This window comes from Enhydra lutris, unplaced genomic scaffold, assembly GCF_002288905.1.
Source record: "Enhydra lutris kenyoni isolate GAN:26980312 unplaced genomic scaffold, ASM228890v2 scaffoldscaffold1, whole genome shotgun sequence".
Taxonomy (NCBI): Eukaryota; Metazoa; Chordata; class Mammalia; order Carnivora; family Mustelidae; genus Enhydra; species Enhydra lutris.
The window spans coordinates 57617441-57645117 of NW_019154085.1; the positions used below are offsets into that span (position 1 = coordinate 57617441).

Consider the following 27677-nt stretch of genomic DNA (forward strand, 5'->3'; position numbering starts at 1 on the left):
ATGTTTCCTTATTTATCCATTTACTATCTGTAGACTCTACAGAAATATCACGTGTCATTCCTGATATTGAGAACTTGTTTTTTTCTGTTTTTCTTTTCCCAGTCAATCTTGTTAAAGGTTTGCCAGTTTTATTTATCTTAAGGAAACTTTGAGTGTCATTGATTTTCTCTTTTGTTTTTTTGTATTCTATATCATTGATTTCCACTTTATTATTTCTTTTCTTCTGCTCAGTTAGTTTTTTTTTTTTTTTTGTCTTGTTTTTTGTCTTCTTTTTCTGGTTAAAGTAGAAGCTGAGGTCATTGGTTTGTGATTTTTCTTATTTTCTAACATAGGCATTATTGCTACAAATTTACCCCTATGTACTGCTTTAGTGGCATCCCACATATTCTGATATATTATGCTTTTGTTCAGGTTAACATACTTTCTAACTTTCATTTTGAGTTCTTCTTTGACCCATGGGTTACTTAGAAGTTACTTATTTTGTTCCCAAATATTTGGGGATTGACCAGATATCTTTTTACTATTGATTTCTAATAAAATTCCATTATAGTCAAAGAACATACTTGGTGTGATTTGAGGTTTTCTAAATGTATTGAGATTTGTTTATGGCCTAGAGTATGGTCTATTTTGCTAAATATTTCATGTATATTTAAAAATAATAATAATAGCTTCTGCTGCTGTTGGGTAGAATGTTCTACAACTGTCAGATAAGCTAGGACTATGTAGGACTCACCTTGTTTGTCCTCTGTGTCTCGGGTATCCTTTAATGCCTGATGTCCAGTGTCTTGAAAACCATTCTTTTATATATTTTGTTTGTTTGCTTTTGTTGGGGGAGTAAATCTGTTTCCTGTTACTCCACTTTTTGGAAGCAGAAATCTCATCCATTTTTTAGGGATTTTTTTTTTTTAATCACATCTGCATTTGACACCCAAACTCACTTTTATGAGGAAAAGGAGGAAGTAAGAAATAAAGACTAGTATAAGGAACTCTAGAAATCTGTACCATAACATTTTTTTCAATGCCTTATGACTCTGCTTGTTTTTTCCCAAGGAGTATTTGTGCTGTGTGTGCGTGTGTGTGTGTGTGTGTGTGTGTGTGTGTGTGTGTGAGTGTGTGTGTGTGTGTGTGAATGCATTTTGTATTTATCTAGAGCATATTCCAGAACCAATGAGTAAGTGTAAAAAAACAAATCAAATCTGAGCATCCAAACTAAAATGTAAAATCTTAGAAACATGTTACTGAAGTCTCTAGGCTAAAATGGCTGTGTTTTAGTTGAGGAGAACACTTCAGACCCACCTTCTTATGTTATAAATGATTCTAATTTGGGATATTAGGTTTTAACCCAATTTCAAAGAAAAGATATTAGAAGGACAAGAGGCTACATTAGGAATTCTCACTGAAAAGCTTGGTTAGTGGTTTCTGCACTCCAGCAGCTGTCCCACCAGGAGAGGACACGCCTGTGTCTAAAGCTTCCTATTCATTTTTGGCAGTATGAGAAAAACAATGACCAGGACTTTCCTTCACCTTTCTTTTCCTAGGCTCCATGAAGATCAGTGCTCTCCATTAGCACTATCTTTCCTCACACCATACAGTAGAAAATAGCATCAGTCGTCTTGTGACTTTTTTTTTACAGAAATCACATTCCAGCCCTAATCTGGTTTTTTTCTGTTTGTGGATATCCAAATCTTCCTGAATCACTTGTTTCAAGACAGTCTCTTGGATTATTTTTACAAGGGGTTAATTATCTCTGTGTAAGGATTTTTACTAGTTTCATTTCCAGAGTGATTTAATTTCAGCCGTGGGGATGGCACACTTCCTTTCTGTGTGCCTTATAAAGTTATGCCACGCATAACCCAGGTCACCCAGATGGCATGGCCATACTTTGTACACTGTCCTACTCCCCATAATGTGATGAAATACCCTGCCTCCTGGATTTTCCCTGGTCCTTTGTCTTTAATTGTATCTAGGGGATTGTGTGACTCATCTATGTGAGCTGCAGAAAACCTGTGCATCTTTTTACTAAATCTTTCTGTTGTTTTGACTTGTACTTTCTATTCAGGCAAATTCCTGTTTGTTAGTAAGAGCAATTATTTTCAAAAAAGGCGAGGCCCCAAACTGAACTGGTCTTGGCTTGTTAGTTCAAGTTTCTTAAAAAACAAAATCTGGTATTTGTCACTTGAGTTTGTTATTTGTCATAAATAGTTGTGGCCTTATTATTTCCATTAGTATTCTTGATTAGTATTCTTGAGGACCTTTAGGTCCTCACATCCTACATTATTCTCCCACTCCTTTCCCCGGTTTTCCCAGTGCCTTCCTATTTCTTAGAAAAGCCTGTGGTTCGTTCTGTGGGTTGTCCCTCTGGGAAGATGGGCTAGGAAAAAAAACTAAAATACATTATTATGAAATTATTCTTAAAACTGAACAATGACCTCTAAGGGGCCACAAATGTTAATTTGAGAAATGTTGCTTTAAGTGGTTTTTCCTTCATCTACTTTCATATCAAATATGTCTATCCTTTGAGTCCCAAACCTCAGTGTCAGCACCCACAGCATACGAATAAGTCTTTCCAACATTTATTATTTTTTTTTTTAGGGGGGTGAGAATAGGGGGAAATGGAGAGACAGAATCTTAAGCAGGCTCCACACCCATCACAGGGCTTGATCTCACAACTGTGAAATCATGACTTGAGCCAAAATCAAGAGTCAGATGCCTAACCGACTGAGCTACCCGGGACCCCCCCCCCCCAGGTCTTTTTAACATTTAGACCTAAATTTTGTTGGCTGTATTCTTCACTATGGCACCTGGAAGACTTAAGGGACCCCTTCTGAGATTTAAACTCACCTCTGGCATCCAAAAAATCCTCAGGGGGTGCCTTACATGCCCCTTAAGAAGCAGCTTCTTAGTGCTGCTTCTCAATGGTATCACACCCAGGCCCAAAACACTGCTCCACTTTCCACTGTGTAAGCTGATGGAGCACCTGCCTCCAGGTCCAACCCAAGTCTCCCATCATACACTATGTTCCTGGCTACTGCCATCTCTAGATCTCTGCTCAACCTGTAGACCTGGCAGGTACCTCCTCCAATGCCGCCATTCACTCCCACTAGACAGCATGATGCTCTGCCTTCTGGGTCAGTAGGGCCCATCTTCCTTTCACCATTTGCAAGCAGCTCCTCTCTTCCGTGTCCCACTCTTTCCAAAGGGGCACCACAATAGAATTGCCTTGGCCCCAACGGCTTACAGGTCAGACTTCAGTCTCTACAAAATTCTCTTAAGGGCTGGTTTAAGAAGCTGTTACCACATTTACCCAGAAACATCATTCTTGTGTATAATTTAATACTTATTCTGAGTTCTCTAACTCATGGTATCAGAGAACTTTCTATGTTTTTCTTTTTCATGTGCTTCACGGTTTTTCCTTAAAACTTGTCATAGTTTTCCAATCATATCTAAACCCCAACCTTGGATACTCTGCTCTTTTTCCAAGAGGGTGATTATTGGAGGAACTCAGTTAATGAAAAACAACTACCATTCACAGAACATTTATTAAACAAATATGTCAAATTCTTTAATATGTTGTTCCATTTAATTCTCACAAGAACCCTAGGAAATATGGGCAATATATGCAATAATGATACAACATAGAACCAGGTTAAGGACAGGAGTGTCATCAGACTATTGGCTCTTCCCTGTGAACTACTCAGCAGGTGAAGTTAGACACATATATTCACATCCTGTTACTGCCTAGATCTAAGCGTAGGATATTAAATGGTAGCTTTGTGTGCTGAGAAAGATTTTAATCTTCTCTTATATATTTTTCTTCTCCAATTCCGTCTTCTTAGTAAAAAAGTGTCTAAAATCTGACACATTTCTTGAAATCAGTGAAATAGACATTTAATACACTGAAACTATGCAAAATACACTAACAGCTAGTCTACTTATTTTAATTTTTATGGTCCTAATGCAGTGTTTATACTATCTATGATCTCTGTGCCTCAATTTCCTCATCTGTAAAATGGGAGGTACTAATAATACCATACCATCTGAATAAGTTAGCATTTATAAAGCACTCGGAACAGTATGTGTTATCAATTTTTATTAGCAATGCAAGCTATTTAATGATAGTAAGACACATCTGTTAAAATAAGAAACAATAGATCTATTAAGTAGTAATAGATATAAATAAATAATAAGTAGTAGATTCAAATAAATCTAAGAAGATCTACCTATTAAAATAAGAAATAGGGAGCCTGGGTGGCTCAGCGGGTTAAGCCTCTGCCTTCGGCTCAGGTCATGATCTCAGGGTCTTGGGATCGAATCCTGCATCAGGCTCTCTGCTTGGCAGGGAGCCCACTTCCTCCCCTCTCTCTCTGCCTGCCTCTCTGCCTACTTGTGCTCTCTCTCTCTGTCAGATAAATAAATAAAATCTTTAAAAAAAAATAAAATAAGAAATATGTGTGTTTGTATTTATATATGTTCATATATATAGGTATATATATACCTATATATGGCAAGATATACAAACAGATAAAAATTGTTTAATAGGAAGTTTTTTTTTTTTTTTCTTTAAGCAGGCTCCCTGCTGAGCAGAGAGCCCGATGTGGGGCTCGATCCCAGGACTCTGGGATCACGACCTGAGCCGAAGGCAGAGGCTTTAACCCACTGAGCCATCCAGGCGCCCCTAATAGGAAGTTTTTAAAAATAAGACACACACACACACACACACACACACATACTAGGTATAGCAAAGCCTACACAGGATGAAAAAATTAACCTAGTGACTTTCTCCCCAGTTATTGACAAATAATAGAGTTTCATGATGTATCATCTTAGATGTTGACCTGAAGCAGGATTAGGTGTTTTGCAAGGACTGTGAATGTAAATGCATTTCAAGCTGAAAAAACAAAACAATTTAAGCAATAAATTTCCTCATAAAACACACACCTAGAGATTGTGAAGGTCAGACTGAAATTTCAAACTGAACTTGACTCTCCATGAGATTTGTTAATGACACGGAAGAGCAGCTTTGGGCCCAATCTGTGCCCTCCTGTGCCCAGTGCTTCTCCCAGGGCCTACTTCCGGGACAGGTTATAGGACAAAAACTCCTGGGATACATCCCCTGTTGCTCTCTCTTTGCTGATTGTGCAGCCAAATAGGAGAGAACAGAGGATGAAGTTTCGATTCACACTTGGATATCTCCAAGGCACAGGGAGGCAGCATTTAACCCTGTGGTGGTCCACAAACCAAAGGAATTAATGCCTTGACCCAAGCTGTGGGCCTAGGTGGCTGCTGCCCCACCCCCTGTCTGCAGGAGCCTCATCCAGAACTTCGCTCATCTATTACGAGAGTAGCCAAGCCCAACTGACCTTTAAAAGAGCCACTGTGAAATCCTGAACTTAAGGTTCCTTGCTTTTCAGTTGTGCTGATTTGAGTCTGCTGCAGTATAATAAAATTTAATAGAAGGGAAAATTTTTATTTATCACAGTTCATTCAATCCCTGTTTCTCATTCCCTCTGAATAAGGAATTTTTTTTCTCATTTAGATTTCCATGAAATGAAGATGACAAAAATTGCTATGAATCACTAACATTTAAATAAATTTACTCTTTTGATAGGTCAGCTTTCTCCTATGGTTAAAGAATGTTATTGGTAGGAGAGCTTTCTCTGGTACTGGAAGTACCTACAGGACTGTGTGTAGAGAGGTGAAGGAGAGAACAAATCTGAAGACCCTGGGTTGCTTTGGGGGTTGCCATTTGCCATTTGGGGGGTTTCACAGGGTGTTTCAGGGCATGATGTTTTCTGTGTTGAAGAGTCTTAAAGGGGAAACGTGAACCAGATTAAAACATGTGGACTTTCAGCCAAAACCCCCATGGAGCTGGGTCTTCCTGCTGGGAAACCCCACAGGCTGCCTTAGTCAGGGGAACAGCAGGCTCACAAGAATGAGTATTTTCAAAATAAACAGCTGATCACCCCCATTCCCACATATCTTATTCTCAACATCGCCCATACATAAATGCTACCCCAAAGACTTTTTTTTCCCACTTCCCAAATTTTCTAGTCTTTCCTGGCTTTCCCCCAAGCCCACCCAAGTAAACTTTTTGTTTCTTTCCTCTCCTTTCCCAGGCTCAGTGCCTTAATATTCAGAGCGACTTAACCTTGCATTCTTCTTTTAAAACTTCTGTTTTATTACCTAGATCCAGCAGGCACTCTGGACTTGGGCACAGGAGTTGCTGTGGCTCCCCAACCCCTGGGGAATTAGGGGAAAGATGGGGCTTTACTATTAAGGGAACTGTATGAGTTGGTGCTGGGGTGACTATCAGCTTAGACCTGGGGGACAGGTGGGGACAAGAGGATCTGGGATGTGCATACCGATATTGGATATTCATTTGTTTACTATCGTCTCCTTTCCCCTACCAGAGAGTGCAGGAACTGCTTATTTTGTTCATTTCTGTATCCATAATCATAAGCACTCAATAATACTGCCTGAACGAATTTAGTGAACATTTACTATGCTATAGATGCTGGAAGATACAGGCAGGGCCAACATGTTGCCGATGGAAAACTAAGCTGAAAAGTGATTTTCTCAGGGCTATTCAAAATGGGAACAGTTTCTGGATTTCCAGATATCCCCAGCTTTTTTCAACAACACAGAGTTTGTTTTGTTTTGGAGTATAAGTACTCTTTTTTTTTTTTTTTTAAGATTTCATTTATTTATTTGATAGACAAGAGATCACAAGTGGGCAGAGAGGCAGGAAGAGAGGGAGGGGGGAAGCAGGCTCCGTGGTGAGCAGAGAGCCCAATATGGGGCTCAATCCCAGGACCCTGGGATCATGACCTGAGCCAAAGGCGGAGGTTTAACCCACTGAGCCACCCAGGTGCCCCTGGAGTATGAGTACTTTTGACTTGATGTTCCCTATCCTTTTTTAAGGAAAGAGCTTTTCTAACAAAAGGCCTTCTTCTAGGCTGGCTTCTTATGTAAGCCCTGGATTCTCTCTGCTTAGTTTTGAGAAAAGGAGCATGGCACCATGGAATCTATCAAATGGATGCCCAGAAAAGTAGCACTATGTACCTGTATTGGTTTGCTCAGGCTGCCATAGCAAAGTATCACAGAGTGGAGGGCTCACACAACAGAAATGCATTTTCTCACAATTCTGGAGGCCAGAAGGCCCAGATTAAGGTGTTGGCAGGGTTATTGCTTCCAAGGCCTTTCTCTTTGGTTTGTAGATGGCCTTACTCTCCCTGTGTCATTACATGGTTGTCCCTTTGTGCACATTTGTGTCCTAATCTCTTCTTCTTATAAAGACACCAATCATGTTGGACTAGGACCCAATCTCATGACCTCATTTTAACTTAATTGCCTTTTAAAAGACCTTTTCTCCTAAGGCAATCATATTCTGAGGTACTGGGATTTAGGACTTCCATATACAAGTTTTAGAATAGGGACCACAATTCGGCCCATAATACTAATACTGATTTTACAAAATGTAGGATAATGTCCAGGCCTCTTTTAAAAAAAAAAAACCTCGTGATGTGGGTATTGTAACTGTGCAGCAAACTGCAGCTAGTTCCTTGCTGTCTCCTGCCTTTGGTAGCTGCCTCTTTCCATTCTTTTCCTTGGCCCCAGAATGAGACCGGCAGGTAGTCAGAGTAGGTCACAGAGGGATCTGGAAATCCAAGAAGAGGGTTTTGTACCAAGTAAATAAAAGGAATTATCATCCATCTAAAGTTCATTATTTAAATTACCATGTTTATTTATGTCAACACATAATACAATAAAACAACTTACAAAAAAACCATTTATCTTCATGTAATATAACTCTTCAGTGAACAGAAGTACTACTGTTAACGTTTTGGCCTTTTCAAGGTCCAGCCTTGGGTCAAAACAGTATTCAGAGAAATAGCAGATTCTTCTCTACCTTCCCCAATATACACACAAAGGAAACTCATATTTTCTAGAATCCCATTCTAGTAATAATAAAAAATGTCACATGTAGAGGTGAATACCATTGTTGCATCATCACTGTTGCTGTAGATTTTCCCCAGACCCTGGGCTTCAGTCAGGAACACGGGGGATACATCTGCCCTTCAGGTGTCCAAGGTGATTGTTTAGTAATTCTTTTAGTATAGCTGTGTATTCCCCAAGTGTCTGATTTACCTGAGTTATTTAGAAACTAGAAAAGAAATAAGACTCCAAGTGATCAGATGTGTACAGATTTATATGGTAGAATTGAGGAAACATCATAGATTATCTTTGCCAATTCAGTGGGTACATTTGAAACTTCCATTCATAATGAACTATTCACCTAGTAAAAGATTTCGCAGTCCGTTTACTCAAAGATAATAAACACTGCACCAAAGTACAAGACCTCACCTCTGCTCCAGTAGTTTGAATGCTATTTTCATTTCAGGACATTTTCAAACAAATGATAGTTATTGCTTAACTAACCAAATGTTTCCATCATTTCATGGAAAAAGAGTTAGCCTCATACTGTGGAGAGAAGAAATAGCTTGGAGCTGGAAGATCTAGATTCTGGACCAATTTTTTCTACTCACTCTCTGAGGTTTAGCTTCCTTATCAAATAAGATGACAGTGCTCTGTGAAGCAGTACTAATAGGAAATAATATTCTACAGAGTCCATATCCTCAATCAGCCTATGGATCCCTAATTATCCACATGGAGTTTGCAAGTAAAATCTTACTTTTAAAGTAAGTACAAGATGCATAGTCACCATATGCAGCTGAAATGTGCAAGTTAGGTTATATAAATGGAAACGAATATGGATAGAAAGCCTGTTACTCATGAGAGACTGTACTCTTGATGTGTTTTCTTTAAAGCCATTTAAAGTGTTATTCTCTTCAACCCATGTTCATTTTACATTATTGGAGCTCCTTTTGATTATCTAACCATTTAAAGTAAATTTGAATAAGAAATTAAAACTTTCATATGACATCTCCAGGGTTTAGATGACTATAAAACTAAGTAAAAATGGATTGAGAAATATGGGACAAGTAGTGGTTTGAGAACTCAGGATCAGGAGGGAAACTGAGCGTAGAAATTTCTTCTTCAGGTAATTAGAAATAATCTAATTAATAAACTAACTATTTTGTTTTTACTGATAATTTTCTTTTTTTTTTTTTTACTTTCTAATTTATAAATTACTTCTTCTTCTAAAATATTTATCTGTGTGTATACCTGACTTTTGGGTACATGCAAATCCACAGAAATTATTAATTAACACTTATTACATTTGGGACATTAGAAGAATTGCATCCTCTCTATGGAAGTAAAAGTCAGCGTCTCATTTTTCATAGATTTTTAGAAGAACCCACCTTTAGGAAAGGGCAGACTTACTAAAACTTTAGAATTAATTCGCAAGTGTGATTATTTAATGTGAGCATATGGACTTTGTGACTTTGCTGAGACAAAGACTTCAGGTAGCTATAATCCTGAAACAAATGAGATTCTAATTTCAAACGTTTTTCAAATGCAAATCAGGCCCCCCTGTGTCATTTTGATGATTTTTTGAGACATTAATGCACCAGAGTTAGTATTCCTCAATGATCCCCAAAGTCACCCCTTCGCTAAGGGTATTTCTCTTCCTGATTATTTTGAACCTGCCAACACAGTCTCTAACCTTCATACAGACAATGACTGATCTCCAAATGACCTATTATTATCTTAAACCAACCTCGTTTTGAAGCAACAAAAAAAAGAAAAAATTAAATAGTGCATTAACATTTCATATCAGTGAAGCAGACTTTTTCATGCATGAAGTAGTTCTATCCATCTGTGGAAAGGTCCATCTTTTGTTTTTCCCTGTGTTTATAGGTTACATTTTTAAAGGTACTGGTGGAGCCTCTGTATAATGGATTGGTTCCCTAAAAAAAAAAAAAAGTTCAAATGAAAGTATGTTATTACATGATTTTAATATATTTAAATAATTTCATTGTCCATTATGAACTGGAAGAAGAGAGTCAGGCTCAAGTTTGGAAGCCATTTGAATAAATTTGACAATCATACTCTTAGCATTTTAAGAGTCTCCTGCTCTACCGACTGAGCTAGCCAGGCCTCTTAGCATTTTAAAATTTATACTTCTACATTTAAATTTTTAATATGCAGGACCAGTGCCTTATATGTATCATAAAAATCTTACTCTGTTTGAAAACACACTAATTTACAGACAGAAACTAAGACTTTGGCTGTTTGGTTCACTGTGGTTTTACCAGAATTGAAAGAAGTGTCTAGCCAACAGCAAGCACTCAATATTTACTGAATGAATAGAATGAATCAATAGGTGGCCCCAAAATGAAATATAAATTGAAAAGAAAGTAAAAAACGGGAGAAGTGAACTTGTAGAAGCATACAAGGGTGAATGACATAGTGTCTGCCTTTAAGAGATGTATTGTTGGTGGGAGGTATCACACAAGGGCTGGTGATCAGAACTCAAGAGAAGAAGCTCAGAGCAGGTTTTGTTTGCAGGAAAAAGCATGGCAATGTCTAATACTGTCTCCTCTAGTGCCCTGTGGGTGGAAACGTCTCTACAGAGGATTTCTAGCTGAGATACAGGCTTGGGTCTTCATTTCCCATGGGTCTGAAGTCTTTCACTCTTTAGACAAGGTTCGGGTCCCCCCTGATCTGAGGTGACCAGGCTGATTTCCCCAGGAGTCCGGGGGTGCTAATTTAGGCTGTAGATTCTGTAAATGCAATGGCACATTTTTAGAGCTTAAAAAAGTGGTAATAAGAAAGCTCGCTGTCATGACCCACAGCTCTCTTAATGATTGCCTAACTGCCAAATACAGACCTAATTCGCTGAGTACAGTACAAAAATCAATCCATGACTGCAAGAAATGTCAAACTGAACATTTTTTGCCTCTAGTTAATGATGTGTCATCCTAGAAAAAATGTCTAATCAAAGATGAATTTAAATATCTTCCCTTTGTGTTTTCATAAAGAATATGGATGGGGAGGTTATTTTTACAAGTATAATAAAAGGTAAGCTTTCTTTATAGATATGATGAAATGTTTCAAGGGGTAAGAAACAAAGCTCTTTCTTGTCCTGAGCTCTGACACTTTTGGAGTCCAATGGAGGCCTATGGGTCAGGAGACCCAACTATCCCTACCAACCCTGGAGGTCCCCTGGGGTTTGAAGACCAGTCAAATTCAGTTCTTCAGGAAAAAACAGGTTTTAAATTAAAAATGGAATCAAGTTGAGGACCCCAAAAATAGATGTACTGAATAACATTTTTAATAGGATATATTAGTGAAATTTGAATTGAATTATTTGAATTAAACCTCTTTTGCATCCAAGTGAATAATTATTACCCAGTTATTATGTAGTCAAGAACATCAAATATTTGTTATTCAAAGAAACTCAATTTAACAAGAGAATAATATTTTTCATTTATGATTTTTATCTGTTTAATGCCTATTTTTATTCCATTTTAGATGAAGAAACAGTAAAAATTCAGCATTTGAATTTCAGTCATGTTCTACATCCTGAGGGAAAACAATGCATGTTTTGAGGAAATTAACTGTTAATTAAAATGTTATTTTAAAGATGTTAATCATTTGTCAGTATTCATGCCTTTGTGTGAGAACATTAAAATGTGCTGGTTAGTAGATACACATCACATCATTGCCGAAGTACTTGTTTGCAGAACACCTGCTTATTATTTCTAGGAGGGTCAAGGCTGTGCTTGGAAGAGGCTGCAGTTAGGTTTCCAGCTCCACTATGGACCAATCATTTGGGAAGTCTCTTAACTTCTCTGAGCCTCAGTTTCCTTACATTGAAGATGGGATTACTCAAACTACTTCACAGGGCTGGCATTGTTCAACCAACTACTGCCATATGGTTCTTTGTGCCAACTTAACTATATTCTTTTGCCTGATTGCCCTTTTTGACCATTGCCAGGCATTTGCTTGAGAGCTGGTGAGAGTTAAAAACATCTATGGCCAGGGGATTGGTTGAAGTTAACTGACCCAACACTTTAGCCTCATAATACCATGTTCTAAGTCAGCAAACTAAACTATCAGGTTACATTTTCCTTGTTATGTATGGATAAGTTATATTCTCATTGCAAGTCCAAATTTACTTTCCTAAAGGGTCTTATTTAATTGTGAAAAATTCATACATACACAAAAGAAGAGGAAAGCTATATAACAAACTTCTCTAGACTCCTCAACCAGATTCAACAATTATCAACATTTTGCCACATTCACTTCACTATTCCTCGTTCTCCTTTGGCTGAATTATTTCAAAGCAAACCTACTCTTCATTTCCTTTCACTCCAAAATATGGATATTTTCTAGCAAAGTCATCATGCCACTATTTTACCTAATCGAATTAATCATAATTCCTAGCTATCATTCTAATACCCAGTCTATATTATCCTTCTTAGAGTTGTCCAAGAAATGTATTTTTATAGTTGGGCTGTTCAAATTAGGATCAAAACAAGATCCATCCGCTGAATTTGCTCGTTGTGTCTAAAGGCATTTTTAACAGGAAGATGAAGTAGATGAAAATTTTCACTGTCCATTGCCCTGTGCCATATGTTGGGGTTACTTCAAAATAACTGCATAAGATATAGACGTCTCTCATCAAGACAAATTTATCCAAGAGAAATTCTATGTGCTTTAAGAACTGAAGATATCACTATATACTTAGAGGAAAAAAGTGTTAACATCCATTTATTTGGGCAGATGAACCCAAAGGAACATTGTGTTTTTCTATATTTTCTCCAGTGAAATCACTGTATTTAGAATCAGCAATGTAAGATAATTGCTTTTAGAGAGCTGGGCACACCATTAGAGACAGAAAGATGAAATTAAAACCATGAAATTGTTTCTATGGCCCTCCAGAAATGTAATTATCTGTCCTGTGGAAAAGAAACACAGAAAATTGGAGTCCTGTTTTGTGTTTGTCTACTGTGAAGAGGAGAAACATAAATTATATCTATGGAGTACACATAAATAATGGTTGACACTTGTTAGGTATTTTTTAGGTAGCTCTTTAAAATTTGTTATTCAGAGGAACTAACTGGATGGTATTTAAAAAGCCTTCTCAATTTGGAATGGTGACCTATTATAAGTAACGAGTATCTCTATGGAAATTGGCATGAACCGCCATGCTACTCATGAACATTATTCCTTTGGCTATAACACAACTGATTTATAGAGGCATTTAGATACAGCACCTATGCTTTATCAAATGGAGCCTGAATGCTCCTCTTGGTGATGAAGATTAAATGTATTTCCTTGATGTCCCTAAGCAGCTATATAAGGAGTTTCATGAGACTCTTCAGAGTGGGGGAAATCCCCACCGCACTGAGAAAAATGCCTGCTCTGAGCACTATCAAGCTCCCAGATAATGAACGGAGGTTCCTTTGTCCTCAAAGCAGAAAATAAATCATAGCTGTTAGGGACGCAGTAAAAGGGGTAGGGAAAGAACATGACATTCTCACTCTCTATTAGAGCAGAAGAAAGCTGACATCTATCTCTTCCACAAGTCACTTTCTCCCCTGGACAAAGAATAGCCCCTAAGGTTTACATACCGTTTGCCACTTGGCCTTAGACCGTTCTGCTTCAAATTTGGCCACTTCTTTACGATCATGAAATGATACCAGCAGCTTCCAAATGCACAGTAGGACGACCCCAATGAGAAGAATAGTCAGTGAAACCCCTAACATAATCATGGGAATGTTTGGGGGCTTTGGACAGTCTGTGGAAACAAAGAAAATTATATTAAGAAGATGGTATAATTGGGGTGTCTGGGTGGCTCAGTTGGTTGAGCGTCCAGCTCTTGCTCTTAGCTCAGGTCTTGATCCCAGGGCTGTAAGTCCAAGCCCTGGGGCTGCCAGCATGGAACCTTAAAAACGTCACTTAAAAAAAAAAAAAAAGAAGGATAGATGGTAAAATAAATCTTGTGATGTAGAGAAAACATTTCTCATTTAATTTTCCAACCATATTTTTTTCTGGTAGAAGGAAAATTGTAACATGTTTCATTTTGCTGTATTTTAAAAAAATGAGTTACTTGTTGAAGGAAAGTCCTATTCCTACAAAGGAAAACAAAAGATAGAGTTTGGTTATTTAAGGCAAATGGATATATACTTGAATGACTGACGTAAAAAGAGTTAGAATCCAAGAATGAGGATTAATATACAAAGTATATTATCTACAAAGGACCGTGAAAAAGACTGCAGTTTAATAACAAAAATGGTCTTTTCTGGGTACATGACAGAATCGAAATGAAATGTGTATGTGTGTGTTCACTCACACACACACACACACACACACACACACACACACACACGATGTTACTTTTTCATGGATTTCCTTGAAACATGAACTGTCTAGGAGACTATATTCAAACTTATATAAAACCCACCCTCCTAAGAAGTTTACTACTTGCTGCTGCTTCTTTTTTCTTTTTTTAATAGAGGACAATGATGACTTTGAGTTTTGTTTTAATGTTAATCAGTGCTCTGGTGTCCTGGGAATTTCCTGGACTGGGGTCAGGAGAGGTGGGTTCAGTTGCCCTCTATGTATAGTAGCCGTCTGATATACAATTCCCCTGATCTCTCTGAGCCCCAGGATCCTCAACCATCAAACAAAGGTGTGGGACTTCAGCAATCCCTTAACTTCCCTGAGGATAAGACCGTGCAGGTGCTCATGCTTATTAAACTCACAGCTTCCTAGATCCCTCCCCAGAGACTGTGATTCAGTTGGTCTTAGATGGAGCCACAGATATTTTTTATTATTAACAGTATCCCAAGGGATTCTTATTTTCGGGGAAGTTTGGGAAACTAGATGTTCTGTATAGTCCTTTCAACTGGAACATTCTCTGAAATGTTATTTTGACTCTATTGATGATATTAATATAATTTCACAATTATACAGTGCCTTCCCTCACTGACAGCAGAATAACTAATAATTCTTGCAATATTCCTGGGAGACGATACATTTCTTAATGAAACATTATAATTAAGCTCTCCCCTTGCTTTCATGAGAAAAAAATCCCACATAAAAATTATCATTAAATATCTGCCTCCCTCTGCAAGTAGTGAGGCAAATCTGTGGTATCTGGGGAGGAAATGAATCATGCTGAGTTTATCCTAACTCTTATTGCCTTTAGATATTTAATAAGGAGAGTTATACACACAGGACTAGTCATGCTGCTTGCAAGGTAAGGATCTGTAACTGATCTGATTTTGAGCAGGACTAATGACCCCACAACAGCATGATGCCTGGCCTCACACACTTCTGTTCTTTGGATAAAAAAAAAAAAAAAAAAAACCATGTAAGGAGATTATGCAGAAATAAGTAAAGGAGCTAATGAAGTAGTTACTATAGTATAAAGATTCAAAGACTGTTTCCAGCATAGCAGATGAATCATGGCTGCCTTTAAGAGGTTAGCAACAGTCCTGCAAAGAAAGTGGCAGGCATGTGTCAGTGAGAATATATACTGGCTACATCTTTGACGACGAAATGTCTGGGGTGGGGTGTAGCATGTTCTTGTGGAAAGCAAGATGAAGCTTGCTAAGACCCTGCAGCCAGAATGTGAATTAGGAGAGCTCCCCGGTAAAGAATAAATAAAGAAGGAACAGGCATAGCCTGGCAGAGATAATTTTTAAGAACTTAGAGTCATTATACATTTATACATTGATAATATATTACACATTAAAATATTCTACATTTCTCAAGAAAAGATTTTGGCCCAAGTACCAGAGCAGTTATTACACAATAGAAATGTCTACTGTTTACATTCTCTTTAGTATTTCCTGAGATGCTCAGACTGAAGACGTATTTCTAGGTGGGAGAAGAGGGCCACCACTGTATGCTATGTTGCCTGTCGAGTCCTGGCCAGTGCCAGCTAGTTCTCGGGTCCTGAGTCCCTGAGCTGCCAATCTGCCAGCTCTTTCACATGTAGCTATTGAGCACAGAAATGTGACTTTTCCGAATTAGGTTGTGTGCTAAGTATAAAATACACATTGACTGTGAAGACTTAGTATGGAAAAAAATAAAGCATCTCAATAATTTATTTATTGCATGCTAAATGGCAATATTTTGGATAGAATGGACTGAAGAAGACATTACTAAAATCCATATCACCAGATTCTTTTTAGTGAGATTACTAGAAAATTTAAAATTACATATGTGGTTTGCATAACATTTCTATGCGGCTGATGCAACAGGTTTCCAGTAGCCAGGAATTCATTATGACCATACAGCCAGTGGGAGGCAGTATAGCACAGTAGTTAAGAGCATGGACTCCCCGCTAGCCGGCCAGATCTCCCCAGCCAGCACTGGTACTTAATTACTGATAGACCAACATATTTTTTAACTTCTTTTTGCCTCAATTTCCTTATCTGTAAAATGGAAATAATAGCAACACTTGCTTTACATGGTTGTAATATGGAGGGTGCTTAAAGAATTAATGCGTGTAAAGCACATAGAATGATACCTGGCATATGACATTAGTAAGGGCACAATGAATGAGAGCTGCTATTATTATTATTATTATTATTATTATTACAACAACTATAGTCTTCCTTCTTTTCTATCCTCAAGACTTCAAGGGCCTGGAACCTCCATGTTGGGACCTGTGGGTATAACATACACACCCACATCCCTGCCAGGAAGGCTCCCAACTGTCATTCTTTGAGTGTGGCTCTTAGGAATGTGGCCCTTCTCCTCTGAAAATTCTTCCAGGTGTAAGAAAAAAGACGGCCAAAGCTCTCCCTACAGCCACACACACCCTGATGGTGACTGTTCATTTGGTTTCTTTTAAAATTTGTTTGTAGGACCCCTGGAATCCTTAGCCTTAACTTTCTCCTTCCTATCCTTGTGTTTGATGGGCTACCCTGGGATTCTCTAGTCTTAGCGCTGTGAGAAGGGCCTACAGATTCTAGGACAGGCTCTGTCTTCAGGGCCCCTGGAAGCTTGGGGCCTACCTATGAACAGGGATAAGCCTTCTTGGAGCTATCAGGTGACTCCCCTTAAGCCTTGGGAAGGTAATTTTCCTCTCACTTTTCCCTACTACAAAAGCATAGGGAGAATAAAAAGCCCTAATAAAAAGTCATCAGAGAGTCTGAGTGCTTTCAGAAGGATGGCGTGTTTATGTGCCACTCAGATTGTGTGGAAGCACCAAAACAAACAAACATACAAACAAAAAATGACCAACAGTTCAGTAACAAGGAGGCCCTTATCAGCTAAAAGCATCTTTCTCTTACACACCCAAATAAAGGTAAAAATAAAAAATAAAAATAAAAACAAAACCAACCGGATACAAAAGCCCCTGAATTAACAACAGTTCTAGTTCATTTTTGTTGTTTGGAACTCATTTTTTCAATGGAATCCATGGGACACCTGGGTGGCTCAGTGGGTTAAGCCTCTGCATTCAGCCCTGGTCATGATCTCAGGGTCCTGGGATTAAGCCCCGCATTGGGCTCTTTGTTCAGCAGGGAGCCTGCTTCCCCTCTGCCGCTCTGCCTACTTGTGATCTCTCTCTCTGTGAAATAAATAAAAAATCCAAAAAAAAAAAATGTTATCCAATGGAATCCATATTAAAAGGAATGACTTTGATTTCAGGAGAACTTGCTAAAGCTACTGCCACTGTCAAAGAGGGTTGGAGGGTATAGTTCCAAGAATCTGACTTTATAAAACACGTAATGAGGAGGCGGGTCTTTTATATTAGGTAACTCTTCCTTGTACAGCAGGATTCATCTTAAATTTCCTTAACTAATGGCCTGTACAAAGCATTGTATATATGCATTTCAAAGAAGTTGATTTATATGAGATTTTCAAGATCCAGTCTCCAGGTGCACTCTGTCCACCCGAGCTTCAAGGCCAAGATCACAATCAACCCTTTGTATCTTGTATCGTGTGGACTTCTACATCTCCTTCACCCTCAACACTGCAGTGTGGTATTTTTCTAATCATATTTTCTTGGTTGATTTATAATGTCTTGAACTTACGTTTTGGTTACTTTGGTCTTGCTTTGGTTTTTACACTCTTTAGAGATGGCAGCTTGATACTCTTGGCTTTAAATTCAGGACTTAATATTTTGTTGGCACATTGATAAGCAAGCATGCACAACAAAACACACCTGCCTGCTAGCCTGCCCTTGCTGCTATTGTCTGGGACACAACCAGGCTCCAAGCTTTTGCGGAGGGGAGGAGGAGGTTGCTGACAGGGTCTGGAGAGATCTGATGTAATGCAGCTGTCATTTCTGCCAGAAAGATTTAGGAACACATCATTAATTGAAGACAGAAAAGAGGCACCAGTGAATATCTAAGAACACAGCCAGGGAAGTTTTGAAGCCATCTGTAGCAGAATAGTATTAAAATGCCAAGTCCTTGGGGGCACCGGGGTGGTTTAGTTGGTTGAGTCTGCCTTCGGCTCAGGCTGTGATCTTGGGGCCCTGGGATGCAGCAGGCTTTCTGCTCAGTGGGAAGTCTTCTTCTCCCTCTCCCTCTGCTCCTTCCCACCCCCCACTTGTGCTTGCTCTCTCCCTTTCTCTCTCCAATAAAAAAAATGCCGAGTCCTGGGCCACACATCACACCTTCTTATTCAGGATAGACAGGATGCAGGTGTTTTATCAAGCTCCCCAGGTAAGTCTGATACTCACTAAAATTTCAAACTTCTCAAGAGAAATACCTTTCCCACAATTTTCTGTTCTATCTGATATAAACTTCTCTCTCTCCTTCGCTGAAGATGAGATTTTTATTTGCGAGCTACCCAAGCCCCAAGCAAACTCCATGAGGTGGTATGGATGAAAACCCACAGAAGCAACAGAGTCCTTTTATGTATGGATTACTTCCTTCCTTCCTCACCTGCTGCTTCCTGTCTTTTCTGACTCCATGTCCCATTACTGGCACATACTGGCAATGTTTTATATGCATTATTCTATTTAATCCTTGAGTCAACCCTTAGAATTCTATAGATGAGGAAATAGAGACTCAGAGGTAAGTATCTTCCAGAATGTCAAGCAGCCATTAAGTGGTAGAGCAGGATTTGAGCCAAGGTTTGCCTGATGCAAATCTCATTCTTTCAGACTGTTAGGCTCCCTGCTGCTAGCCTTTCCTAAAGATATACCTTATGCTTATATTGGAATTAATCAGTGCATCTTTCTACAAACCATCAGCCAGCTTTTGAGGCGATCATGATTGATACAAATACATCTTGTTATGTGGGCTAAGGAAGAGACATTGGAACACATCAAACCCTTCAACAGGTCTATTTAAATTACTGGGAAAATTCTGGAAATGTCCTTCCTGGAAAGCTACCCCGAGTATTTCTTGTTGTTTCCTCCTCTCCCATGTAGTATCACTTACCATTGACAATGGAAGGCATGCCACCCACCTTTCTCATTGATGCTGTGAATGATGCTTTTCCCTTCATTATCTGTAGTTATTAGGAATGTAATAAGACATTCATTTTCTCCTTGCAGAGAACAGGGAACAGAACCATCCTTTGAAAAATCTGCAGATAAAGGAGTCATTCATTAGATTAAATGAGATTCCTAAAGAGATTATTTTTAAAGCGTAGTGGTGTTGAGTTTTAATATGCAAATAGGAATTTCCAACACTGCAGAATAGGAATAAAAAACACAGGATTTTCCCCACCACCTGAAGTTTTAGTTTCTATTCATGTTCCAGAAGAACAGTTCCAGGTGTGGTCAATCAGGACTGACCATCAAATGCACCTATCAAACTGATGGGGGCCAGGATTTCAATAGAGTGAAAGTACTTGAAGGCAGGTATGCCTAGTTGTTTTGGAAATAGAATGACCCTGATTGTGGTGACGAGGTGACTGTATGTTCCTCTTGGCTTAGAGCACCTGGGAGGGAGCCTAGATTACATTTCAGAAAAAGACTACGCAGCCCAAACTGATACTGATACTTCTAAGGGGGCCTTTCCCACAGTCAAGATTGCTGGCCATGTATTGTCACAATAGCAAATATCAGAAATGTTATGTACTCAGGGACTGGGAGGATGAAAGTAAGCCCCAGATTAAAAGGAACCCAGCTGACAGTTTGCCTACCATTCATTATAGCCTCTTTGCTAATTAAAAAAAAACAAACCCACAAACATAATCCAGTTTTCCTCACATCTTTTTCAAATTGAAATGTTTTTTTATGGGCTTATTCAAGAGGCAGAAAATGAATGTCACTACAGAAATTGAAAATATAGTAAAATGGTCCATCTGAGATGTTAATACTATTAGAATTTTTAGTGGTCTGGTACCTATGCCAGAATTATGTAGCATTTTCCAAATTAAAAAAAAAACTTGCTTAAAATTCTCCTATCTTCTAAGTTGTAGACTTTGTAATGATACTGTTACACCTTTTTTTTGGTCAATGAAACACTTTTTTCAGAAACCTGTAAACAGAACAACTGTTGGCTCTTAACCAAAAATTTTGACATATGATCCAATATTAATGATTTATGACACAGTGGGTCAAAATATTGAAACTGGGATTGTCCCAGATAATCTTGGACATACTCTTGCTAGACCTATAATTTTCTCATTAGCTTAAATATAAAAGTTTTAATAAAACTTTTAATTTTAAAAGTTCTAATAAAACACATACAGAATCTGTATGTTTCTTTGATTCTAACAAAGCAAAAGTAAATAATATGCTATTTCTCACTCAACAATGTGATAGCCACAGAAAGAAAAATGCTGAGTTGTTTTTGCACTTAATTTATAAGATTAAAAAATTTGTGTCAGGGTCTGTGAGAAGAATGTCTGTATTAGCTATGAAAAAAGGGACTAGTAAAACATTTAGCATTTTGGATAGGATTTCAAATGATAGATTTAAGTGAAGAAATTGCTTATGAATTCACTAGAAGCATCTATTTACATAGGACTATAAGGAAATCTAATTCTAAATCATTCTCATCTGGTCATTCCCAAATGTTTACGATTATGTAAATCACCTGGGATTTTTTCAAATAAGGATTCCAGGGACCCTCCTGGGTATCTGATTTGAGAGGGCAGTGGTATGTACAGGAGCTTGTATTTTAGTGAGTTAACAGTATTTTTAATAAGGTGATCGGATTATGACATTCAGGAACCTCTAGGCAATAGTAGATCAGTGATATTTGTGTTATTTCGTGTGTATGTCATATAATGGCACTGCATATATAATCATACTTTGGTCATTTTTAGATGGCCTTTACCACATATCCTCCTACCACACTGCTCAATTAACTAGGATTCATGAAGTCTTGGAGAATATGCCTTTTCTTATTGGTGAAATTTTCTCCCTCCCTCTCCCTCTCTACCATGACAGTGCACACCCACTCTGTTCCTCTCAAGCTTACTTACTGGAACATTTTATTCTCAGGTAGAAAATACATAGGTTATATGTATTTTCTATAACTTATAACACTCCTTTCAGTAATATTAATCCTGCTTTTAAATTTTATTTTAAATAGCTATACTGAAGTACAGAGAGGCTTAATTTACTTCACCAGGATTACTTAAGTTTTCATGAAACTGTTAATATGACCTTTGAGTCATGACTCCCTTCTTGCTTTAATGACTTCACCACTCCTTTTCATGACTGTTATGACTCTAGATTTAGCCAGTTTTGTCATGTTTGGGTATTAAAATGGTATTATTGAATGTGCAATGAAGAGTCCAGCTTGGGCTGGAGATTTGCATAATTAGCTGCTAAGGTTTTCTTTTGTTGTTCATTAAGGAATGGACCTTTCTTTTTTACCCTCCTTTATGAGTGCCAGCAGTGCTGCCCTAGAATAATACAATGAAAATAAGATCTCAGGCAGTCCATGAAATTATACTTAGGAAAGGAAGAAATGTGAGAGTCGGGGTGAAGAGGCTGGTATCTAGGAAGGTCCAGGAAGGATACAGAAATAGAAACCATGTGCATGCAACCACAGAATTATGACAACTATGGGTTTAAGACCTGTGCTCTGGGGACGAGTCAGGAGTTCTCATGGGAAATGGTTTCCCAAGGAAAAGAAAAGGATTCTGTGATCAAGGAAGTTTGGGAATCCTTCCTTACTCTACTTCCTTTTGCCTCTCCTGAAAGTTCCTGAAAATACATGTAACGTAACATCCATGATTTTTCAGGAGTCCCGTGAAATAAACAAAAAGCTTAGCTTCCCATTTCCAAAACTGATATGACCATGGGTGCTGTTTTCCATCTAACATTTTCAGAACTAGTTTTCCATTGAACACACTTTGAGTAATAATGTTGTGAGTACGAGAGTTTTGGGGTAAATTAAAAAGTGGCTTTTGGTAAAATGGAATGAGTAAAGTTAAACCACGTCTTTAGAGATGCTCACTGAAGTCTCCACAGCACAGTTGAGGAATAACGTCTTTGGATTATGAAGTTATGCTATTTTACTTTACTCTCCGTTTCCTTGTTGGGGGGAAGTATGGGCTGATAAGAGTCGCTATACAAGACCAAATATGTGATGGTAATTTCAAGGCAATGTGATCAATGTCATAACTGGGTGAGTAACTTGAGATAGAACTTATAAAAATCCTCATTGGGAAAAGTGACTTTTTAATTCATAGACTGATGAGTATATTTTTTTCTCTCAAATTCAGCAAGATTAATGCTTTAAATGATATTAGGAATCCAGTTACCCTTTTTGTGTAACTGAGTAAATTATCTTCAAAGTAGGGAAATACAACTATTTCTAACTTAGAAACTGAAAAGAATCATGCAAATATTTTAAATGCCCCTTGAGACCTAGTATTCCTCTCAAATCCAAGCATTTGATAATCTACTGAGAAAACTGTGTATTTAACTATAGTAACACTCTGTTCAATACTTACCATGTTTCCAAGGTTTACTCCTCTTTCCCTACCCAACCCCCCAACACATCAAATTTCTCATGCTGCCTGTGAATGGAGTTCTAGTCATTGCAGGGCATTTTCTGCAATTTTTAGCCATTTCTTAGAAATACTTGGTAAATATCTCAACGGCTGTGAAATGAAGCCCGAGGATATGCTTTGACTTTGAACTAGTTACTAATGTGGACAGTCCACAAATGCTACTTTCCTCAGTGCTTTTACTGCTTCCTGCTTTCAGTATTAGTGTCAGGCACACACAATCTTGCCTAATTTATGTTATTTGGGACATCTATCTTTAGTCACCAAAAAAGCACAGCCGAGGGGTCTTTTGAACACTGATCGTGCTCCTCCATACAGGGTCATTCAACTGTGCACAGTCAGAAATCTCAATTTTGAAACAATGTAGGTAATTTTCAAAATAATATAAATGCTGCTAACTTATTCCACTTTAGAAGTGGATTAATTTCTCTATTCCACGTCTGTTTCTTCAAGATACATATCTTGGAGTGTCATAAATTGTCTTGATTTTGCCCTATGCCTGAGATATGTCTTGGTAACGTCTCATGTGTGTAGAGAAGCTGTTCTACCTGAGCCGCATGAGAATGCAGAGATTGGGATGATGGAAAAATAACCCCCGCAGCCTGTCCCTTGAGGAGGAGCTAGTCATCTTCTTCACAGATTATTTTTTAAGTGGCTTTCCCAGCTAAAATACAACCATTTAAATATTCGAGATGACATTTTTGCCATTAAAAAGAATCTGAGTTTAAGTCATTAAATCTTAAAATGACAGGTGAGAGAAAGCAAGAGCAGAATTTGGTTAGCAGTTAAAGGTCACAGGCCCTTCTTGTATTTGGGGGGTGAGCGACAGGGAGTTAAGAGTGGAAGTTGATAGTAAAAGCACATATAAAGGAGCGGAGGGAAAATGTCCATGAACCAGAACCTGCCTGGTATCTCAGGGCTGCTCTCCGGAAACCCATATGATGCTTCACCTTGTCCTATCCGGAAATACGGCAATTGGATGATAAAGGATGATTTCAGGTTTAGGGGTTAAAATTTAGCTATTTAAAAATTTTTCTTCTCATATATATATATATAAAATATATATATAATTCGAGATGACATTTTGCCAATATTATATATATATTATATATAATATATATAATATATATATTATATATAAATAAATAAATACATATATATTTATATATATATTTGCCAATATTATATATATATAATTATATATATATATATCTATTCTGGAGTTCTCTACAATTGCATTTGTTAAACAAAGGTGAACTTGCCAACAGAGCTGAAGTCAAATAGAATCGCTATGACTTTAAATTGTATCCCAAACCAACATGTGTTTAGTCTTATGGGATGCATTTACTCTTAAAAACTAACGTTGAACTAGTATCCTGGTTCAATTGAGGTCAATCTACTGAAAAGCCCTTCACAGAGTTCCTGCCTCTCAAGAACAATGTAAAGGAAAGGAAAGCGATTTAAGACCGATCTAACCTTCTGCTTCACTGACGGCCGCACCGGCTAGCTTGCATTTGTCAACACATTCTTCTCGGGCCTGGCCATCTGCAGACAGGTGGCATTCGATGCAGCTCCTGTGGACGTTATTCAGTAGCGTTTATCAGTGCATGTTGGTGGAAAACAGATATGCAGCTGGGGTATTGCTTTACCGCTGTTACTGTGATTCGTGCTATAGGAGTGTCTCATAGAGAGCGCTGCTTTTGTTACTTTCAGAAAGATATTTGGGTGATGTTCAAGAGGAAATTACCTTATTCTGATTCCCTTTAGTAATCAGTGTTGGGTGAGCCAGGCTTGATAATAGCTACTATCCTTGTTTATTTATAATGATTGCTTCTGATTGGTTAAATAACAAACAAACAAACCCTAACAATAAGATACACTTATTTTGGTATTTGATTTAATTTTTTGATTCATTTTACGTTCTCACGAGAAGGGTTTATGCCCCTAAAATATGATCAGTGACTAAGCAAAGTTTGAATTTCCTAACAGAAGTGGTCTGTATTTTAACAAGAACTGTAAGATTTCATACATGTCATGAATGACTATTTTAAAGATTCACTTGTCTGTAACTATTTTGAATGAGTCCAAGCCTTATAGGGGTATTTTCAACAGCTGAGGTTACAACTTGGATCCTATTAATGCAGGCTTTTAAACAAACAATTGTTACTTACAGAAAATTACAGAAAAGTGTATTTCTGAAAACAGCCTGGTAAGAATTAAGCTTCTCTAATGATGTCTATACAGCAAAGTAAAACTCATGCTGAAATCTTATGCTGAAAAATCACTTCACAACCAGACTGTTTGGAGTAACCCAAAACAGCAAAAGTTTTCTTAGGTATCATCCTACCCCTCTCTTCCCCAGGCCATGGAAATGCATACTCTTTTAAGTACTGGAAACATTCCCCCCCATGCTTCACTCCAGGCCTCCCCCAATCTCAGCCGAAATTGCCCTGCCCTAGGCAAGCCTTCTCTAACCTTTACCGGTTAGTTCTCTTGCCCTGGAAGCCTCTGCGTTCCTTTGTAGGAAGGGTTGAGGAGCAGCAGTCTATGTGGGAGTGGGGATAGAAGTCTTGGCTGGAAATTGCCTTTGCATTTCAAGTATATTGCATTTATCTAGGTTATATATTTACTTAGAGTGGCTTCACAGGGGGCTGCTAGACACAGTGGAAACCCTTAAAACTCTCTACTCTTTGATGCATCTCAATGATGTCTGCCCAAGCTAGTGTGGTAGCCCTGCCATATGGTGCCACAGCACCCTTTATATCCCTTATTGTAACTGTCAGCTAAGATATTGTTATAATAATTGTTTTAAATAATGTCTGTCTTTCCCACTAGATTCTTAGCACCTGTGATGGCAGGAACTGTAACTGTTTCAGTCATCACTATATGCCCTTGGCCTAACACAATTTCCGGTGAACAGTAGGTACTTAATACCCATTTGATAAGTGAATGTATGAATGAATAAATGGAAGAATGGACTCATCTCAAAGCTAACCTAAGCACCAAGGCAATTACCTGATTCCTCAAACTTAAACTACCTTGACTTCTGTAACTTCATATTTTATAACCCACATTTTAAATTGACTCACATTTACAGAGAAGATTAAATAGATAAATAATGGAAGAGACACCCCAAAAGGACATTTTACATTTAATTCCATTCAGATAAGTCTAACCATGTCCCCACACTTCTCATGGCCTATGTCCGGACACAGTGACAGAGGAGTTTTGACACTTGAGTGGTGAGGAACCACTGAGTGAATATTGATTTTCTTACTTTATTTACACTGGAAATGCAAATGTCACCATGTTGGGTATAGAGTTAATGAAACTATGAACTGCTTAAGCATGTTTGCTGCATAATACATTATACACTACAATGTCATAACACGGCCTATTTGGAGACTTGCTTCACTTGACCTAGAAATGTTGCCCCCACTTTCACTGAGAAGTTAGCTACTAACCAAAGAAATAGTGTTTTACTGGAAAACAAAAAAGGGTTTTGTTGTCATTGCTGTTCATATGGTATAAAGAAAAAACCCAACACACAATAGTTGTGTAGAATGACAACCAAAGACAGGTGCCAAAGAGCATGAGCAGTACAGAAGAGGGAAGAAATGGAAATCCATGATCCTTTTTCTGCCTTTTTGCTTCCAGGAGTCTATAGAGAGGAATGAATCAGCAAGGTCAGGCTCTAAACTTCTAGATAAGGAAGAAGCTTGTCTGTTTCCCCTGAAAAGGCACTGAGTGTGAGTGCCATCAGTCTCCCTCCGCGGCATTCCTTCTGTGTGGCAGGTATTGTAAGTGAAAGGCCATCTGATGTTATCAGTGTGGGACCTCAGCTCAGCTTCCCCAGGATTGCTTCTAGCAGAAATGTGACATTGTGGTCCTGGATAATGAGGACAAAGAAAGAGGCAAGGGAGACATGGACGCTCCAGGCTGAGGATCACAGGGTCTTGGTGGCTTTGTGCATTTGGGTGGATGCTCCGAGAACAAACCCACAAAAGCAACATGGAGGGAAGTTGAGACATTACCGTTTAGAATTACAGGGATCGCCACAGGTAGGACAACGCTCACAGGTCGGTCCAGAGGCTCCGGGGTTCGTGCAAACACATTTGCCACAGATGCAGTCTCCTCGCCCGCTGCAGGGCACCCCATCCTCCGAGAGGCAAGACTCTGTGCTGGTGGTGCAGTTACAGTACTCACCCGCCCAGCCGGATCTGCACACGCATTCACCGCAGTCACACACGCCGTTATCTGCAAAACAAACGCCCCGCGATGCTTAGGGCCATGGCCACTTCAGATGGGGGGGGGCATCTTTTCCCTTTGCCTTTAAACACTTCAGAAAGACTGAAGGAGAAAAATGAGAAAGAAGTGAGTGTTGGGGGCTAGGAGGAGTTATATTTTATGGAACGAATTTTGCTAAGTGTATGTATTTATTGATCTGGTCTCTTAACTGAAGACCAATCTGATTACCTGATGTTATATCAAAAAGAATTTATGGGCAGATGAAATGAGATAATCTACAAGCCTATAATAGCAACTTGGTGTGTGTGTGTGTGTGTGTGTGTGTGTGTGTGTGTGTGTGTGTGTTTATATGTATGTATGTATTTAAATTGTTTTTACAATTTTTTTGTTTTTAATTAAGGTGCCGTAAGATAGAGATGCAGCACAGACCTGGGGAATGCCTTCCCTCTACATCATTTAAGCCGAGTGATCATAAAAGCCTCATCTACCAAATAGAGGGAATAAAATCTTACAGCAGTTGTGGTCAGATGAGATCATGTGTAAATCTTCTAGTTTTGTGTTCACCA

At 38.4% G+C, this 27677-nt stretch overlaps 1 protein-coding gene across 3 annotated transcripts in view; it reads right to left on the reverse strand.

Moving 5' to 3' along the window:
• Nucleotides 1-7719: 7719 nt before the first annotated feature.
• The window catches only part of LOC111142308 (integrin subunit beta 6), a 73433-nt gene continuing 53475 nt past the window's right edge, over nt 7720-27677 (reverse strand). For 2 of the 3 annotated variants that reach the window (XM_022495366.1, XM_022495365.1), the window contains 5 exons: nt 26898-27120; nt 24340-24437; nt 19354-19473; nt 13545-13711; nt 9625-9872 (listed from right to left, as the gene is read on the reverse strand). In XM_022495366.1, coding sequence (XP_022351074.1) covers nt 9774-9872; nt 13545-13711; nt 19354-19473; nt 24340-24437; nt 26898-27120 — 707 coding nt within the window. In that variant the 3' untranslated portion in view covers nt 9625-9773. Of the gene's footprint in view, nt 9873-13544; nt 13712-19353; nt 19474-24339; nt 24438-26897; nt 27121-27677 lie in introns of all 3 variants that reach the window. The other variant, XM_022495359.1, reaches the window with a different exon arrangement.